General features: G+C 39.5%; 1 protein-coding gene across 4 annotated transcripts in view; it reads right to left on the bottom strand.

Moving 5' to 3' along the window:
• chchd6a (coiled-coil-helix-coiled-coil-helix domain containing 6a) overlaps positions 1-20,070 on the bottom strand; it is a 69,252-nt gene that overhangs the window by 15,519 nt on the left and 33,663 nt on the right. For all 4 annotated transcript variants that reach the window (XM_069526230.1, XM_020088954.2, XM_020088955.2 and 1 more), the window contains one exon: positions 8,349-8,484. In XM_069526230.1, the coding sequence (XP_069382331.1) occupies positions 8,349-8,484 (136 nt within the window). The remainder of the gene's footprint in view (positions 1-8,348; positions 8,485-20,070) is intronic.

The raw sequence follows: 20,070 nt of genomic DNA on the forward strand, positions 1-20,070 counted from the left end.
TGTCATAATAGTGACATTAGTCCTCATCACAAGGTTCAAATACTTTTTTTCAACAGTCTGAGTTTTTTTTCCAACTTAAAATATTTAGTTTTTCACTCTCCTCTCTTGTCACATTTTAATGTTCTCCTACTTCTTGACTTTCAACAGCATTTTTCATCATTGTCTGCATTTCTCAAGGCCTCTTTCACATCTGCCACCCTCATATAAGTGAGTTCAACATTGTGTGTATCTACAGAATCTTTTTTTTTTTGTTATTCAATACAATTCTTTGTCCTCAGTCCTCTTTTTGTATTTTTTCTTCAGTAAATTTGTCTTTATTGTTGTCTGTCCGCAGAGTAGCTGAGCTGCTGTGATCTTTGTACCAACATGACTCCTGTTCAATCAAGAATAAGATGGAAGGTAAAAAAAAAAAAAGGAAAATCAATATCAGGTTTATACCACTGTGATTCACTGGCTTCGCAAAAGTCAGTGTGCATTCAAATAGGCAACAGATACAGATTTATTATCAGTGTGTCAGTATTGTCAATAGGGGTTTTCCTTCCAAATGGACTTATCAAAAGTTGATGAAACTATTTTCTCTTTCCTCCCATTTTCTGGTGTGCCATCCACAGGGACTCATACTCATACAATAAGTATTCCTCAGAAGCAGCACACAGGCTCCTGCACTTTGAAGCTGCCCCATTTCGCATCACAACAGTGTTCCGAAAAATTGCTATAACATCCCGCAGTGGGTACATGTGAAGCTCCCTTGCTTTAACTGCAGAACTGTCACGCTCAAATGTTCTGTCCAACCCCTCAGGATAAACATAAATGAGAGGGACAGATTTCTCCTAACACCTCTCACTATAATCCAGTTCAGTACATCAACAACAGCAGCTCTAAAAATGTCTCATTGTCAACAAAAACTGAGCATTAACAGCTTCACATAGGATTCATTGCTGGACTGTCATATTGGATTTTGTCAGGCGGTACTAGTGGTATCTCATAACTGCTACCTGGGCAGAAGAAAGGTTTTATAATAAAAGGTCTCTTTCACCTTAAGAAACTAAAGTCAGCTTGATGTAAAATATAAGGGATATATGTCTAAATTCTGCCACTGAGAAAGCTCTATCTTGACACAGCTCATAGAAAATCAGCAATGGGGCCTCTGCTGGACAGTATAGATGATTTACCTGTAGCCCTGGATGATACAGCTGTCAACAACTGAACAACCCAGCAAACCCGCCCTTGATATCTACCACTGGTCAAGGATATCTGCCTTTCACCTGACTTCTTTCATGAAGCATCACAAAGGAACAACAACTTGTGTATGAATATATGATGACAAGGTGCTCCAAGGCCAGATGAGATAAGTAGTCCTTCCAAAGAGTTCTGGGTCTAGATGGGCAAAATCCTCACCCCATCTGTAAGGTTGAGCCTGGACACGCTACGTCAGCCCAGTCAGTAGACAAAGTGATGCCAAGTTCAGATTTGACCGTATGCTAGCTATCTTTGCTATAGAGTAAAGCAGAAAACATAGCTCTTCAATTTCACTACATCTCTGAATGCGTCACAGTTACTTTGTTGTTAGACCTGTTTTTCCCATTAGTTATCTAGACTGTAGCGGTCTGCCATATTTACATTTTTCCCGCCTCATAAACTTAAGTGATCTCTAACTCTGTACAGCTGTGTGCCTCCTTTTCCATAAAGTTGTTACCATCCACACAATCAGATCTCAGCTTCAGGTGCATTTGTGTGTATGTGGCATGTCACCTGTGAGAACTGATCATTCACTCTGTAGTGTTTATAACTGTCATTCGTAATTTTTTGCCCATGACAATGACATAGATCAACAGCGACTATTAGCCAATAACTTAAAACATGTACATACATTTTAACATGACAAGACATAAAGGAGAAAAGTGTATCAAGACCGACTGAGATATGCAGAGGTAGAGGTGTTTCGAAATCAGTTTCTCATTCAGTCTGCTTGCCCTCAGCACTCCCTAAACTTTCAAAATATTTTTTTTTGCTTTGGCTCTGCTCGACTCTGATTCTACCTCCTTCTCTCTCTTTGTGGTTCCGTTTCAGCATCTCAATCTTCAGTCCGACAGGCAGCTTTTAACTTTAGGAGCAACTCCCTTGGTATTAGACCCAAAGCCTGCATGTCTGTACTCCACAGCAGGGCTCCGGATATATACCTGTGAATGTGTGTACGTGTCAGTAGTTGGCCTTGCTGAAGGAGAAAATAACAGCATTTATAGATTCAGAGGTTTAGACTTGCAGCCGAGAAGATCCCAACCTTGCTGTAGCTCCACATACAGTATATCTGTGATGGGACACAGTGTAGACCAGTCAACTCTATGTTTTTCTTTATCCAAAACTCTTCTTCACTTCCTATATCCTTCACCAGCTCCATTTTTCCTCTCCATTTTGGTGTTTTCACTCTCACCTATAAAGAGTATGAAGATTCTGTATTTCTCTGCTCAGATTTTGTCTTGTGAACACAGACTCTGACACTGATCAGCATCGATGCCGGGCTCTCTCTGAGACCGGCGCTAAATGAGTTCAGAATCCCACCAGGTGTACAGATGGTGTGAACATGTATGTGTATGTGATGTTTATGTGTCCGCATCTGAGAGTGCAGATGAATGACTAGCGCATCCCACTGGACCGGGCAGTCTGTATGTGTCCGATGTGGCAGTGCCCATGTCAGGCTCAGTCTCCCAGAGAATAATGATGAGGGGTTGTCTGGTCTTTTTCTGCAGACTCTGTGGGGAGCCCCCAGCCCATTTGCCTTCAAACACACATGCACGCGCAGAGATGTTAGCGTAACCCAGCTGGAAGACTCCTTTGACATGCAGGCCTGTTCACTGACCTGCTGTGACACTGATCAAAACATACCACAGTCCTGTCTGTGAGACTGGAACCACAACACAGGTCCTGGACCAAAATCAGTATCAAATTAAGACCTTTTGCACAAACGTTCAGAAGTAATTTACCCTCAGAGGTTTGCTTTTATCATTTAATTATTAAACTTTGATCAACTGAATTAGCAGTAGTCTCTTAATACAACATTTTTAAAGATTAAAAATTCAATACAGAAGACATCAAGGATCAACCGTTCATGAGAATTAGATAAAAAAACTGGGCTTAGAGCACAAACCTAATGTATTACAGAGAGGACAAGCAAACACTGTTGTGCTTTATTAAAAGCACATGGTAACTATCGGAGCATCATATCCCCTTCCAAATAGTTGGACTCCAGCATCTAGAACTTTGATAATTAAATATTATAATTAAATATGAATAGTTAAATATGAACACAGACATTTCAACCTAGTCCTCTATTACACTTTAATAGAGACAAAAAGGAAATCATCAAGAATAAAGTGCTGCATTTTGAAGTTCACTTCAAAGATTGATAAGGTGAATTTTTGAGGCACATACACAGAAACCAAAATACTGATAAAGTCAAAGTCAAGGGCACAAATACGTAAATATTAGTTGGGATGTCATCATTTAATGACAATATAAAGACTGCTCTGGATCAAAGTCAAAAATCAATTATTTCAAATTTTATGTGAAAATAAAAAAACAAAATGAAATTATCTGTTGTCAGATATCTTTTAGGTGTGGTCAAAGACCACCTGGCTCTCATTTGCTAAGCTAGAACAGCAGCTAGCTTGGGGGCCAGTATTTCAGACAGTCTTTGCTGCGTGGGACCATAGCATCAGTTACCATGGCAACTGATATGAAAACTGAGCTGAAAACACGGTCATTTAGGAGCCAGTTGTGGTAAATTTGAGGCAAACAGTTAGAAAATGTGCCAATTCCATCATAAGTATGAGGTTTGAGTTGACTGAGAATACATGGGCAGACTACAGTACTTCTGATCTTTTCATACTATTATGAAAAGACAGGTTATTCTAGTTCTGTCAATTGAGATTGTTGTTTTGTCTTTGAACATGGTATGTTACTACTTGGCAGCTTTTTAGGTTTTCTAATAAATACAGCAGAATCAAAGTTAGGCTGAACCATTGGCAAAAAAAACTTGTGATTATTATGACAGATATTTTGATTGAAATATGAACAGGATTTTACCTGGAATGGTACCATGTGGGTTTCATTTCCATCTCTAATAAAAAACAATAATGATGTTGTTGATGTGAATTTTTCAGCCTTTGCAGCTTTCCAAAAAAGAAAGTTATCAGGGATAACCAAACTCACTGTGACAGCTTCTAAAGACAGAAAATGGAGGAAGAACTTTATAAACTTTCAAATTGATGGGGTGAAAGTCAGGGAGATGCCTTGGGGGCCAATCAGAAGCAAAGACCTTGATGTGTAGGTTTAAGCAGACTGCAATATAGCAAGCTATTCACGCACCACACACACACACACGCACAGTGTATGATCTGCCGTGCTCTTTTAAAGACGGTCTTCAAAGCGTCTTCACTTCACTCCTCGTTATCTCACACTAGCTAATATGAGAAAGAAAACGCACACACACACACACACACACACACACACACACACACACACACACACACACACACACACACACACACACACACACACACACACAGCTTAACCATGTGGTTCTCAGAAGTGCTCAAATACAAGAGCACAAACTTGGGGTCGAAACACGTGTATATAAATGTGTGTTTTCGTACACACGGTGTAATACAAAGCATATACAAAGCCTCAGATGCTATTGACAGGGCACACACGTACGTGCAGCCTCACTCACACATTACATTAGTGCGAGGACAGAGGAATCAAGTTTCAGCGGCGAGTTGATTATCACATGCTGTATTACTGTATGCCAGGGGAAGCCTCAGTGCCCCTGAGCAATGCAGTGGAGATGTGAGCAGGGAGCAGCATGAGGTAGATTAATACGTTGTTTGGGTGCATGATGAGCAGCTACACCTTCAAATGCCTCTTCTGTAAAAACTTTGGAACTCCAACTTCCCCTCCTCCTCCTCTCTAACTTTCTGTGAATTCGTAACTTAAAGCTGCTGCAATAATGCACATACTTGTAGAACTTGTCTTTGGTTTTGAATAATACAGCAGCAAGTCCAACTGAGGAATGTGGAGAAACTGAGAAGTAAAGTACAAGGGCTAGATTTTACTGAGTGCATGCATAAGAAGTGGTTCTTGTGTGCTCTCTATGTTGCAAATAAAATTACAGTGCTGAAGAGAAAAATCATCAGACATGTCAAACATATAATAAGTTGAATATATAAATGAGAATATATACAAACAGTACTGCATTTAAATAGAGCTTTACTTTAAACCTCCAAGCAGCTGGTATAAAAAAGTAAAGTTTAGGTTTCTTTCCCCCCTCATTTCAAACAAGTTGCAAAATATATTTGAACTACATTTATTTTACTCCTCTATCTGTATTTGTTTTTGTATTTTTTACCATCTCCAGTTTTACATATCTTTTCCTCTGGTGGGGGTGGTGCATAAAAGCATCCTGAGCGGAGCCTCACACTGATATCCAGTGTGTGTTATGATCGAAGCCTCTGTTCTTCGCCATTCCAGGAATTTTCTCATGCTAGTGCATGTGTGTTCCACCCCTCAAAACCATCACCTCTTTACAAGGTGAAATGGCTCCACCCGTGATTGGTGGTGAACAGAGGAACATGATTATGCTCACCCGTATTCTACACTGCGATGGATCGAGGAGCACACAAACACTGTGGACGCACCTGCCATTTGCCCATCACGCTGCCGCTAAACCAAAAACACCACAGCTTCACCTTCATTTTTTTTAATACACTACATGAGCTACACACAGCATGGCAAAATATGATAAACACGCTAACCATTTGAATAGCTTCCAGCAGCCATGCTGGGAATGTGTAGCCCTTGGGTCTGCAAGAGTTAACGCAATGCCGAAATAAGTTAATTTACCAAGCGTCTCACAAGGAGCAGCCAGCTGGATTTTGTCAGCTCTCCTGTACAGAGAGTAATTTTATTCAGTTGTGCTTCTGGTAATGTTTATAGGGGATGGCTTTACTTGGCTCCACCACACACATAGATTGTATTGGCAACAACTTGGTGAGAACACCAAACAAGGGGAGAGTTGTGGCCGGAGGGAGGCTGGTGGACACTGCCAACAAAGCAGTTGTTTTAACTTAAGATTCTGGTGCTGGTGGCAGTGGACATCATTTATATATTCATGACACTCACAATAGCTTTTACTCAGTTACTTTTGTCTTTGCTTTATTCTATATTGTATTTATTGCTTTTCTTCTGTAAAGCACTTCATGTTAAGTTGTTTGTTTGTTTGAAATGTGCTATAAAAATAGCACCAAGCCACAAACACCACAAGTTATCAAGTCATTGATGTAATTGTTTCAACTTGTCTGATAACCTGTTGCTGCCTTTGGGGAGTTTTTCTGCTCCATATTTGTCAGCTTAAAGCTTAATAGGACAACATTGCATATTTGTTGTTATCAAATTTCACATCTAAAATGATGCTATAAAAACATGACTCACATGCATAATATAAAGTATGTCCTCTTTGCTGTGATTAGGGACTTGGTTAAAAGATGAGGCATCAGACTTAAAATATGGAAAAATATATAATGCAAAAAAACAAAAAGAGTGTGGTATTACATATTATTATTTTCAGGCAAACAAAGTCTGCAGTGCAAGCATTTTGCTTCCACACCCTCCTAGAATTCTAATGGTAAAATGGAGATACAACAGCATCTGACTTGGACAGCCTGTTTTTCATAACTTTCTTAAAATCATTTAACGTCTGTAATAAGAGCCAGAAAGGCAAGGAGCTACAGTGACCAGGGAAACTTTAACTGAAGACTTGTTTTATCACAGCCTTCACTGAGTTTGCCTTGAAAACGTGTCAGTTTGGGCACTGGTAAAAAAACAAGGTTGACAGTGCAGGAAAAATTGAAAACATGTAAAAAGAAAATGTTCAGTCTGAAAGCTGATTTTAATGACAAGGCTGTGACAGCACTCAAAACCATATAAACCAGATTTTCCCTCCTTTACTTGTTCAGAATAATCTTTAAAAGAACATCAGACAGAGCACAGCTGTGGAAATAAAACAAACATCTCTCTAACATAATATTATTAATTATTTTGTAAGAAAGTTGCAACTCAAACCAAAAAAGAACTCAAACACAATTTCAAAACTGTCACTACCACTGATAAAAAGTTGTGAGAAACAACCTACACTTTGAAAATGCCGTTTTTACCAAAATGTGGAATTGTGCAATCGCACAGTTTGGATACGTTGTTGACAGTTTGTTTCTGTTTTCAGTTTTCTTTAACTGGGATTTAGCCATTTTGAATTGACAGTACTTGCCTCCTCATGTGCAAATGTTACAACAAAACAAGTCCCCTGCAGACACCACTTTGCAGGGACACAATCCTTGCATCCTCGGCTTAGTGCTGTCCAAGACTATTGTCATTGGTTTAAAGAAAAACCAACAAGTTAGAGCAGTCTTTTCACCCCAATAGCAGAATGTTAATGAGTGCAGACAGACCAATATCCAGTTTTGACACAGCACTGTGGGGATAAGTCAGTGGACATGTGTGACTAACATTGTACTGATGTTGTGTATTGTAATTTGGAATCACTGGTGTGTGAATCACTGTCTGATATAAAACTTTGGGGGGACCAATATAGCAAGTTATTGCTTGTTCTAGTTTTAATGTGAATGGATTTTGACCTATTGCTTAACATTCTGGTCATTATGTGAGCAACTTCTCTTAATAAATTTCATGGGCAGCAGTAAAATATTTTACTGTGTGGGTAATTAAAGATGTGTTCTTATGTGCAATGATTTTTTTATTTATCCATCAGGAGATAATGATGTCTATGGTGATTGTGCTGGTGATGGAAATGTTTTGTATTTTTGAGTACATTTGTAAATTCTTTTCTACTTAGTATATTTCCCTTTATCTTAAAAAACCTACTGATGTTCATTGACAATTCTGGTCTCTCACTATTGACCATATGATGTGATACACTAGTGATTCTTTTTGATTATTAATTCATTCCTTCACTCTTCCCCGGGTTCTTCTTCATTTGTTGATTGTTGATCTCTAGGACTGGCTGATGCTCTGTCCGGTAGATATTTGTTGTGTGAAATTGCTGATGAGAAATGCTTAACCACAACCAAGTGATTTAATAAATGTACTTACTTTATGTAGATTATTATTTATTGTATTGACACCTGTAGATTCACAGGTAGGACTTCCCCTTTTTCAGAAAGTCAACACCAACATGGCTTAAGAGGGTGTTGCTCAATATTGCTGGGTTTTTTTTCTAATTAAATGGGTGATCTAAATAGATATATTAAACCATCAGATCTAGACTGAACAGATCTTACCTTCTTTGCAGCATTGATACACTGCATGTATGTTTTGGCGAGGTCTGAACACTTTAGGGTCTGGTCTCTGTTGACCTTGTAGCAGGATAAAATCTGAGCCTGCAGGCCGAGACACACTGGGTCTGTATTACGAGACCTGCAAAAACACAGACAAGAGAAAAGAGTTAAGTTTGCTTCCCTCTACGTCACAAAATTTGGCCTTGCAGAGAGAAAATAGAGACTGAAAAAACTAGGATAGAGCAGAACCTCGAAGATTTTTAACAACTCATGTGCAACAGCATATAAAGTCCAGATATTGGACCAGACTATCTCAATGTATACATCTGGGCTGTATTTGTTAAGCGTTTTTATGAGTCATGACCAATGTATAAAATAAATCATAATTATATGAAGTCAACAGGTAGCTTAGCTCACTGGTTGATTCGCTCTCTCCCTCTCATAACTACACCTTCTGCAGCAGCAGCAGCAGCTGAACACTACTCGCTCAGCACCAAATGGGAGGCAGACGTGGTGAACTGGCGAACACAACTCGGTAAATGTCAAGGAGCATTTAACAGACAAAAACCAGATATTTCCCATTGCAGTTTTATGAGAACAGAATCTGAGCTAAAGAGATCAATTACAGAGACTATCTGATGTACATCGCCCAGCTAGCCACAAACAACATTCCAAATGAATGATCGATAAACACTGTGAAAGTATAAAAACACTCAATCCGTGGAGAAATGCACACAACCTGTACTCAGAACTGTTTTTAAATGATCTATTAGGACTTCTGTGATTTTGTGATAGTCACAGCCCTGAGCCATACTGCCAGTACAGCCCACTCTGAACCACCCTTCAACTTTGTACAATTTGGTTTTTGACTGTTTACCTGAGAACAATTTTTATTCAACCTCTTTTAAGGACAACTATATTGCTTTTTTCAGCATCTCCTCTGGGCTTCCAATGCTATTATTCTACCAATCATTGCATTACTTTTGTCTTGGGGTTTAAACTTTCTTGTTTTACCAGTTGTGTATTTCTCTACAGTATATCCTGTATATCAGCATTTGCATACCGGTGGGCTACAGCAGATGGCAAAAATGGATTACATGAAGTAGGCATGGCCATGTGTCACTCAGAAAAGACTGAGAGAAGAGTCGGGCAATTAGAACTGTCTGTCTAAACTGAAACAAAGCGTTTTTGGTAATTAAAACTACAAATATATCCTCTTATGGATATCAAACTTTGAAATAAAAGAAAGGAAATGTTGACCTTTAATGTGGACGGTCAACTATCTAAATCTTCCTCTTGATGTTCCTTAAAGAAATATTTCAGTCTGTATAGAACAGTAGTATAGAACACAGAGTGAGTAAAACGACAGAGAGAGAGGTTCTGTCCACACAGAGGCAGCCTGGAAATGAAAACTGAATTCACTGTGTCAAGTGTCATTTGTTATTACTGCAGAGCAGAGGGACCCGAGCACAATGTGCAAGGGAACAGGTGAACTTTGCATTTTTCACTTAACTTGCTTTAAGACATTATGGCAGTAACCATGGTAAAAGATGGCAACAGTTGCGGGAGGACACCAAGTAACAAACCAACCAAACAAAAGAAAATATATGACGAAGAAAAGCTATTCCCAAGCTGACATTTTTTTAGCTGATTAAATGAAGCAAGACAAAGATGAAAAACAATTAACATTTACACCCACTGCAACCTGTTTAACAAGCTAATGTGTGCATAGTACGTGCCTTATTGCAAATCATGTAATTAGTGCTAAATCACATTTGATTAAGTGGATAGGAGCATACTGATCAAATACAAGAGAAACGTGTGCTTTGAGAGACTGAGCATGCTTAATTTGATATGAGGGTTGTATTATAATTGGTCTTTGCCTGTGTATCTATCAGATTGTTAACTTTGACAGGTGTGCCTGTATACCTCACTCTCATGGATTCTGACTGATTGAAGCAAATCCAAGAGAGTTTTGTACACACAAGTATAAAAAGGCAAGTGCACAAACTTCGGAGTGCACTGTAAACATGAAAGCACTATGAACATGAAAGCACTATGAACATGTTCAACACACACGCATGCACGCACGCACGCACACACACCAGTCACCGCCACATTGTGCCCCGAGCATACACGCTTTCACTGCAAGGGGCAGCTAACAGCAGATTTCATTGAAAGCCAAATTAAAGGCTCTTTTTAGCTTTGATTAACAGAGGAGAGCTGACCCCAGCATTTCATAGTCGTATCCACAAAGGCAAACACCCGTTTTATCATCAGCAACAATATCATGAAGGCAAAGGCAGTTGATCTGAGAATGGGTGATAGAGGTAAAAGAGGAAAATAAAAAAAGAGGCAGAGGGAAACACATATAAAAGGAAATGAGATAAAAAGATGAAAAGGGAGGGATGAAACATCCACTGGTGTTCACTCAGAGGCCCATTTCAAAAAGAGGAAAGACAGTCAATCATATCTGTTCTCGCACACCACCTCTAATGGTTAATCTTGCCTATTTAATCTGTCTTGTTTTTTTACTCGATTGTCTTCTCTCCAACTCAGTCTCCTGTCTTACTACTCCCTCGCTCACGCCTTACGTTTCTCTCGTTACATTAACAACATAGACAAGACGACACCAAAGTGCGCCATCCTTATCTCTCTCTCCATTTGAGGCTCCCGAAGATAAGGAACTCTCCTTTAATTTGAAATAAATGGCCTTCATCAGGGAAGCCGAAGCCCCCTGATAGCGCCGTGTGGTTTATTAAAGGCGCTTGAAGCAGAAAATTGGTTCAGCAGCAGCAAAAGCTAAAGCTCTGTCCACATGCTACACCAAATTGAAGGTGAGGTCTTAAATCAACAATATTAACTGAGCCGCTTCCAAAAATAAATAAATAAAGAGAGTGCGAGAGAGAGGAGGCCTCTGGTTTTTAACTGGAGTGAAGCAAAGCAGAATCCCTCACAGCTCGTCGAGCCATGTAAAGGCGTTAATGTGTGCGTATGTGTGTGTGTGTGTGCTGCAGTCATTTTTTGGGGGAGCTCTCTAAGCATCTGAGAGTGGTAAATGTGACAAAACATAAACAGTAAGATTAGCTGCTTAATTAATGGTGCTGCCCATTATTTTTAATCTCCGGCAGCGAAGGCGGAGGCGGACGGAACACAGAGGCTTCAGACTTGTGGACAACGCAGACCAGCTTACCAAAACACAGAGAGAGAGGGAAATCAAAGGGGAGAAACTGGTAAATGGAAAAGACACACAACACACAACACACAACTACAAAAGCTACTGGCAAAGCTACAAGACTGATAAGAAAGATGTTTTTATTGCCTCTAAACCATGCTTAGTTAAGAGTGACATTTTTCTTTGGCTGTACATGTGACACATTGTTTTCTCCCATGCACCATTTATTTCCAGGCTGTCAGCTACAAAGCATTGGTATCTCTACTGCGTTTCAGGCGAGTAATTAGAAAATCTTGTTAACATCTCATAGGAAGCAGCGCCTTAGGAGGAAAAATTAAGGGAATCCAATATTGCGACTGACTTGAGGGCTACAACACAAGTGCAGTCAAACTCTGCAACATCTTGTTTGTGAGATTAAGTCCTAACGACATATTGTATGGTCCTAACGACATAAAATACTGCTGAATGAAACATTCTTTCTTTCATTACAGAGTAGTAAAAACTTTTATTCTATGCAATGAAAAAGAGTGGAAAGAAAAAGCCAGGTAGTGCATGGGCACTGACTTTCTTGACAGTCCTGCAAGAAATGTCTATATCAGGTTTCTATGGCCAGTCATCAACCTGGGCATTTTGTCTATTTTTGTCGACCTTCTGTTTCTGGACTCCAGAAGCAGTCTTAGCCCTGAACAACTTGGGCTTACACTATCAATCATCGTCTGTTTTACACTCTCCTCTATTTCTTCCCCTTCCAAGTCTTGTTGATTCATTGTCTGATACGTGACTTATCGAGGCAGCTGCCGCAGCCATTCTTGTGTTACTGTGGGGTGTATAGGCCTGTGTATAAGGGGACATATGGCATATATCTGATTTAATGATTGACGATGGAAGATCTATAGCCCTCTGATATTTGTATTCAAGGTGTAACCTTCGAATAAAAAAAGGAGAAAGAAATGAGAAAACACCAACCTGCACCACTGCAACTACTCAATCAACACAATAGGAAGATGTTTCTTCCAGTTTCACAGCATGTTTAACATTGAATTTAAAGTACAGAGAGAAAAAAAGAGTTAGCACATTACCCTAAACTAGTGCAGTGCCCGTTCTGAACATGCCTGCTTGGAATGGGCTAGCTGCTTGCATTGTAGTAATACTGGTTACAGCTTTCTGTAACAGTGACCTGCAATAATTGAGCCACAGCAGGTGAAGACCTGGTGCAGGGCTCAGTCTGCAGAAGCTTTGCCAATGCTGCTGTTTAATCAAGCCTATTGAACGCATCGCATCAAATTCGACACAGCACTTTCTTGGGCGCTTAACAATACACATTCGAAGTGTGAAACTGATAAGATGAATGGTTCTTAAATTATGCAAGCCACATACAGACAAGAGATTTCTGGAATTAGTAGATAGATGTCTAACTATTCTTTTGGGGAAACCTTCTCATTAGTTCAAATCCAGAATGCTTTGCAGCGTTTAAAGAATTTGCTCACTACTGGACAGGTCCAATAATGAGAAAATGCTGACTAGAGACTCTGGAGTACACGGATCCATCCTTACTCACTGAGGCATAAACTGTCATTTGACAAGTTACAGGGTCAGAATTCCTGACTGTTTTACCATGGCTGGCTTGATTAATACTAGCGCTGCGGAGAAGTAAAGAGAAACAAAAGAGATGATAACAAGGGAAGAAGAGGGCAAGAGAGGTGAAGAGGAAAACAGCTAGAGAGACAGAGTTGCCTCTTATCTCCAGCTTGTAGCTTGTATGCACCTGCACCCTGACAGATTTTCAATTGACTGAGGGCACATATCCTCTTCTCCTCTATCTTGTATCTCCACTCTGCTTCATACGTCCTCCCCCATCTCTCCATTCCTATCACACCTGCAACCAGGAAGAGAGTGCCCTCTATATACTAGAGCTTAGTCTTCACTTTGTCTCTTATACTAACATTGGAGATGAGGCACAGCACATTCCTCTCAGTGCCCCTCTCTTCCGATACTCCTTTGTCATTGCGGCATATATTTTCTTCTTCTTACCCAACTCTGTAACATAACCCTAAATATAAAAGTATGGAGCCGCATGATGCTTCATATATAGACACACATGTCCTGTATATGTCCTGTACTTATAAATCTCATTATATCACATATATTTTAATCGCTTATTGCAAAATTATAACAATGATAAAACCTAAACACAAATTGTTTCCCATAAAATAAAGGTCAGGATCACTGGTCTTATGAGGCTCCTCGTTACTACAGTACATTTTGTGAGGCACAAAATAAATGTGAACAAGTAAATGTGCATTAGAAACCAGTGTCTGTATGCCTGGCTGAAGATGGTTTAAACCCCACTCTTACTGTATTCATAGTTTAAAGGTTTTTTTATGCTGCTCAGAAATGATTTTGTAAACAATCTAGCATTCACATATTGAGCGCTTTACATTGTAGCAAGAACGATGTCAAGCCAAGCTTCTCATTTGTTCGACAAAATCTGACAACTCATGTCTAATGTGACTTTTTATATCATGTTAAGGTTAGCGTTGTACAGTTTTCACAACACGGTTAAATGCCCCCCTTGAATGGGGCAGACACCTCCAGGACAACCATGGCTTCAACTGCGGCTTTCTCTGTGAACACCACATTCAGCCTTTCCCTGTATAAAGAGCATGAAGTAAATTTATAACATCTTCCCTTTTTTGGTTTACTGATACCAACTTTTTTTCAGCTTTTGAAGTAACTTTACAAATAAAAAAATCACACTGACCCTGAGCCCATAAACCTTCCTTACTAATCAAAAACTTTTTTACTCATGGACCGTTTGAAGCATTTGCGGCCACATATCTTAACAGCTATTATAAAAAATAAAAGTCCATGTACAGCAGAGAGAGACATTTATTCATTTTTTAATAAAATCTCCAGAGGGCAGCTGCTGAAAGGTTAAAGACGCAGGCTAATGATAAGAAAGTTGACAGTTTAAAAACTGCAGTCAGATACTACCAGTCCACCCAGTGACTTTACTGGAGCCTTACAGGCCTTGTGATGTGTTGTGTGTGTGTGTGTGTGTGTGTGTGTGTGTGTGTGTGTGTGTGTGTGTGTGTGTGTTTGTGTGTGTGTGTGTGTTGAATATAAGAACTTTTCATTCTCACGGTTGGAAATGAGAACATTTGTATAAATTGTTCAAATGTTTTCATTAGTCAGTAAAACACAAGTTGTTTCTTATGAACACATCAGATTCAGGATTAACAGAAACAGCGTGTGTTAATACAATGAACCTTGTGATAAGCTAATATTCCTGACAGCTGTAAAATCAAGGCAGACTAAGGTTTCATCCAAAGGTGCTGTCCACTTAATATTGTTAATGACACAGTTAACATTCCCATTCAAATCAAGGTTCTTTATTTTGGTTTTCTTCAAAATGCTAATTTAAAGTTCAGTGGCATTTAATGAACACATCTGAAATGTATCTGGGTCTAACTTCAGTTAACGACATGCAATGTTTTGGCTTGGCTTTTCTTTTACAGCACAGCAACACTGCCTTTTTTCACTCAGACTTGCCTTGCCAATGTTTCCAGCCTTATCTCTGAGTGATCTCCTTTGGCTGGTATCATCTGACAAAGGCTGGCTATTAAGGCTAGTTCAGCTACTACTGTTACAGACAGCTGGCCTTGTTAAAAAGCCTTGGATACTGACCTGAGCGGTTAGACGTGGACATCTGCCTTGTCCGTCTCCCCCTAGCTCCCGTTCTATTACTTTCAACTTTGAAGAGGAAGAGGTTGTCTCTCTAGCTCTCTCATACAAAATGGATCTGAAAAGACAACAGTTTCCATCCTTACGGCTCTCTCAGTCTTTTTGTAATTGCACAGTTAAAGGCTGTCGACGAGTGAGAAAATTCTAAATGCCTTTGTTAAGTGGCCAACACTTAGGTGTAGCAATCACTGAGGCCACAGACCACTGCTAAGAGGCCTTGTTTGTGGCAGCACCAAGAGGGTACACATGTCATAAGGCAATGTTGTTGTGCTGAAACACTGCAGAAATCCTACTATACTTTGTTTCAAAGCTATTGACTCACTCTTACTATAAGATTGTACCTCACTTAGACTTTCAGCCCCAGTAGTGTCACCCACATACAGTATCGCCCTGTCCTAATTCAGCCCTTAGCCCTACCACTTGGCCCTATCCCATTGTTTTGCGCGTCACTGGTAAAGTAGCAAGTAGTGTCCCAATTCCTAGGGGAAGATGTTCCAACCCTACTCCTTGTGGCTTCGTTTGGAGGGGACACTCCCAGCGAAGGGCACTTCATATCTAAGGGTAGGGCCAAGGGAGAGGAATTGGGACAGGGCATAAAGCTACAAAAGCTGCAGCTGGAGCTTTAGTCTTCAAATGTACAAAACCATCTAGAGACCCAGTGGTGTAGACTTAAGTTTCAATATTGTTTTGCTGATGCAAGCCTGAAGTCATACTACCATCTACAGCATTATGTAACCTGATGAAATCTGTTGGATTCTGTGGATTCCTGTGAGGTGGAAGCTCAGTGAGATGTGCTCCAGCGCTAATAAACACTGGAACATGTGATGAGAAGGTGGTGGATTGGGGGACTGTAGAATTAGTTTCATTTATTACTCATATTGTGTAGCCATTAATTTACATTTCTTTCTTTTGTATGTATTGAATTTATACAACATGGCTGCATGTACGGATAGTGTTCTTTTACTTCCCTTAACAAGTTATGAACAATGAATATAGTGCATTATGTGCTGGAGAGAACACATTATTAGTGTAACTGTGTACAACAGTGGTTGTTTGCTTTCACTTATGGTCTTGAGATTTAAGAAATAATTTAAAAATGTATTGTATAAATTACCTTTTGAGGTGTATACAGATATTCAAATATATATTAAGTACATAATGCATTCATGTTGTAAGATATTTAAGTTTAGAGACATTATTGGTATATTTTGTTTTATAATTCTCTTCTCTATTTGGTTAATTAAACTGAATTTTAATTATTGTAAATTAAAAACACTGGTCATGTGATTGCAGACTTTTTATATATGGCAGCTATGATAAAGTTGGCAGTGAGCAAAGCAAACCAGCTCGATTAAAATTGTGTTACTTTCAAGAAACACGGAGCTCTGGTGTGCAGTGCATACAGTCGGTACATCTGTGCTGGCAAATATGAAGGTTTAGTCAAAGAAAGCAAACAGAGACAGGGAGAGGAAAAGACAACAATAGGAAAGTTGATGATTATGTTCTTTTATGCTTCGCTGAGTTTGATATTTCAGAGAGCTACAGGTGCCTTTCTCTCTCTTTTCATCTTCTATCTCTTTCATATAAACACACAGGACAATGCCACAGAGTGGCCCTGTGCTTGTCTGGGTCCCTCAAACCAGAGTGCTGGAAGCAAAAGCTGCCATTTTACTTCAAGGATTAACACTGGATTAACACATCACAAGAACGAACACGCACACACGCGCACGCACACGCACACGCACACGCACACACACACACACACACACACACACACACACACACACACACACACACACACACACACGGAGGAGCCAGAGGGGGTTAGACACCTCAAATATTATAGGGGCTTTGTTCTACCGCTCTGCTCTGAGACAAACTTCAGTCGAACTGTTTACAGCACAAAACCAGAGTCTGTCTGAAGTTTCCTACAGATTTCTCAGGCGCTTTGTCATCTGAAAATGTTGAAATGTCTGAAAATTGTCTTTTGTTTTCAACTACACCAATACACACAGTGTCTATCAATGTCCAGGCTCTATGTCTCTATTACTAACAGCAGGGGCATTTTGAATTTAATTAATGTGAGACTTATTAACTTGTATCAAAGCTGCAGTGGCTGTATTTTAATTTTAAAATTTAAACGTTGGTACTGAGCTAAAATAAATAATATCTCTTACAACTACTTAGACTATGTAGTCTAATTCATTAACTTTAAGTATCGTGAGTGAATGTAATTCTGGTCTGGCTGACCTCTTGGTAACATCACGTGTGTTAACATCATGTGATGAAATCATATCTGTTTACCATTTTAATCTCATATATTAAGAATGTGGATGTACTTGATACAATCTAAGGTTTCTCCTAATGTCCTGTAGCTGTGACAATCTCCCTTGCAAAAGAGACAAAAGAGAAGACAACGGTCAACCTGTGACCTGAACAATCAAAAAGCTGTTTGTCTCCACCCTCTCATGACCCAGATGAGCAGAAGAGCTACCATGGCTGCAGGCAAACAGGACCTTTTTCTTCATGGTTACAGTGAAGAATGTGTGAGGTCTCAGTGTGGTTAGGGTTTGGCAAAAAATGACTTGGTAAGGTTTAGGAACGATTGTGGTTAAATTAATTGGCATCTTTGTTGTGGTTCCAATAATATACACAGAGTTTAGGTCGTGGAACTGTCATGGATCATAGAAACCATGGTGACTTTGCTGGTTCCTGTCACACAGGAGACAATATTATTGAACCTCCCTTTAATCCGTACCTCACTTTAAAAAGATGATATGATTTGCAAAACGTTTTTTTGTGCATCAACTATCTAAATAGACCATGACCCCTCCACAACTCAAACATCAGGTTCATTATTGTTACAATGAAGACAGAGGTCTAGTTCTTCCACTGCTGGTAGTAACCATGCGCAGGAAGACACCATACCCATTTGGTTGTTTACTTTGAAGGACTTGAAGAGATCACACAGCTGAGGACGTATAAGGAGCCAGACATGTATCTGACTTGCGCCAGAAGGAAAAGCACAGGTGTAACTATCATAACAATGACTCTATTGAAGTGAACCATGTTGTAACCACTTAAGTATACATGAACACATCAAAAACATCCTGTTTTTGTATTCTGACACCAGATACACAGTCAGTCTTCTCCTCTCTAATCCATTCATTTAAGTATCACTTCTAAATTCTACAAAGGTTAGGTTTAGACTAGATTACGGAATGAATGGAAGCCTAATCCATTCCCTAAAGCCTGTAAAAGCACCATATAATTGACCATAAAGGTACTGCCATACAGGAAGCTTGGATTGTTTTATCTTTCTTGATAGAACACTCATGGATTTAGAATACCCAGCCTCCCTCTCTCTACACACACACACAGACACACACACACAGACACACCATCCAGCAAAGGATTAGAGGTATTACTGTACAGTATTCCCTAGAGGTAAGATCACCATGGTCTTCAACATCAGAATAGATCAAAAGCATGTTGCAGTAGACTAATGGGAATCTTATATTCCTAAGCTGCAGATAGCAGTGAACAGTCACTCAAAATTATGGAGAGGCTGTATTATTAACTTCCCCGCGAACACACATTGTGCAGTGTATATATGCATGAATATAGTCCAAAGCTTCTTGTTGTCGCTGGGTTTAAGACTCAAGTACAAGGTTTTGTTGTGAAAGTAAAGTCAGCAGGTAATCCTCTATTCTTTTGAAAAGGTGCATTATTGTTTTCATTTTTTGAGTCATCCAGGTAGAATTGACTGACCATGCAAATGTTCAAACTCTAAATCCTTGGTAAAATTTCCTATTTTAGGACCTGCCATTCATAACTGGAGCAGTAGGTGCTTCATTCATTATTTAGAGATAACGGAAAGAACCAGTGTTACTTATTATTTTCCTCAAATCCTTCAATTTAGTTTGGCTCAAGATAGGATTTATACTTGAAAATGCAACTTTGAAAAATAATTCTAGTTATTCACAGCTCATTTGCTTTTGTTCAGAACACCTTACAACGTATATATATACATGTTGTGTTAGATGTTGACGGTGGAGGTGATGAGAAAAAAATAGAGATGGATGTCAGCCCTGCCATGACAGCATTTGGCAGCTTGTTCTGTCATGGAACTGTAAACCAGTCTGTGTTTCATCCATGCAAGGCAACTTGTTATTGTCTTAAATGGTCCAGTTTTGGTGCGTCTGTGCCCAATGCAGCCTTAGAGAACTGTTCTTGGCTGGGAAAAGAGCTGCCCGATGTGGTCCTCTGCTGTTGTAGCCCATCCGTTTAAATTATTTCTGCGCATGTCCAGTGTGGATGATTGCTTTGGACAGACCCACAACACAGTGGCTTAGGAACATCCCACACGAGGAGGGAAAAGATGTGATGTGGCTACGAAGGAGAACATGTACAAGTGCAGCAACCATTGGTCAAAGCTAAACTAAGAAATTAGATTTTTACAATGGCGTGTTTAAATTTACCATTTGCCTTAAAGGTACAGTGTGTAGAATTTTGTGATATCTAGTGTTGAAATTGCATGTTGCAGCTGAACACCCCTCACCTCACCCTCTCCTTCCAAACATGAAAAAGAAACTGTGGTAGCTTCAGTTGTCATAAAAACTCAAAAGGTGTTTAGTTTGTCGAGTCTGGACTAATGTAAAAAACATGGCGGCCTCCGTAGAGAGGACCCCCTCCATGTAAATATAAAGTATTTGAATATAAAGAGTCTTTTTTGGGGTAAAGAAAACTACAATTCATACAATTGAGATGAAACATACTACTGAAAACATTGTGGGGATTATTCTA

The sequence above is a fragment of the Paralichthys olivaceus genome, chromosome 6 (genome assembly GCF_024713975.1).
Source record: "Paralichthys olivaceus isolate ysfri-2021 chromosome 6, ASM2471397v2, whole genome shotgun sequence".
NCBI classification, from domain to species: domain Eukaryota; kingdom Metazoa; phylum Chordata; class Actinopteri; order Pleuronectiformes; family Paralichthyidae; genus Paralichthys; species Paralichthys olivaceus.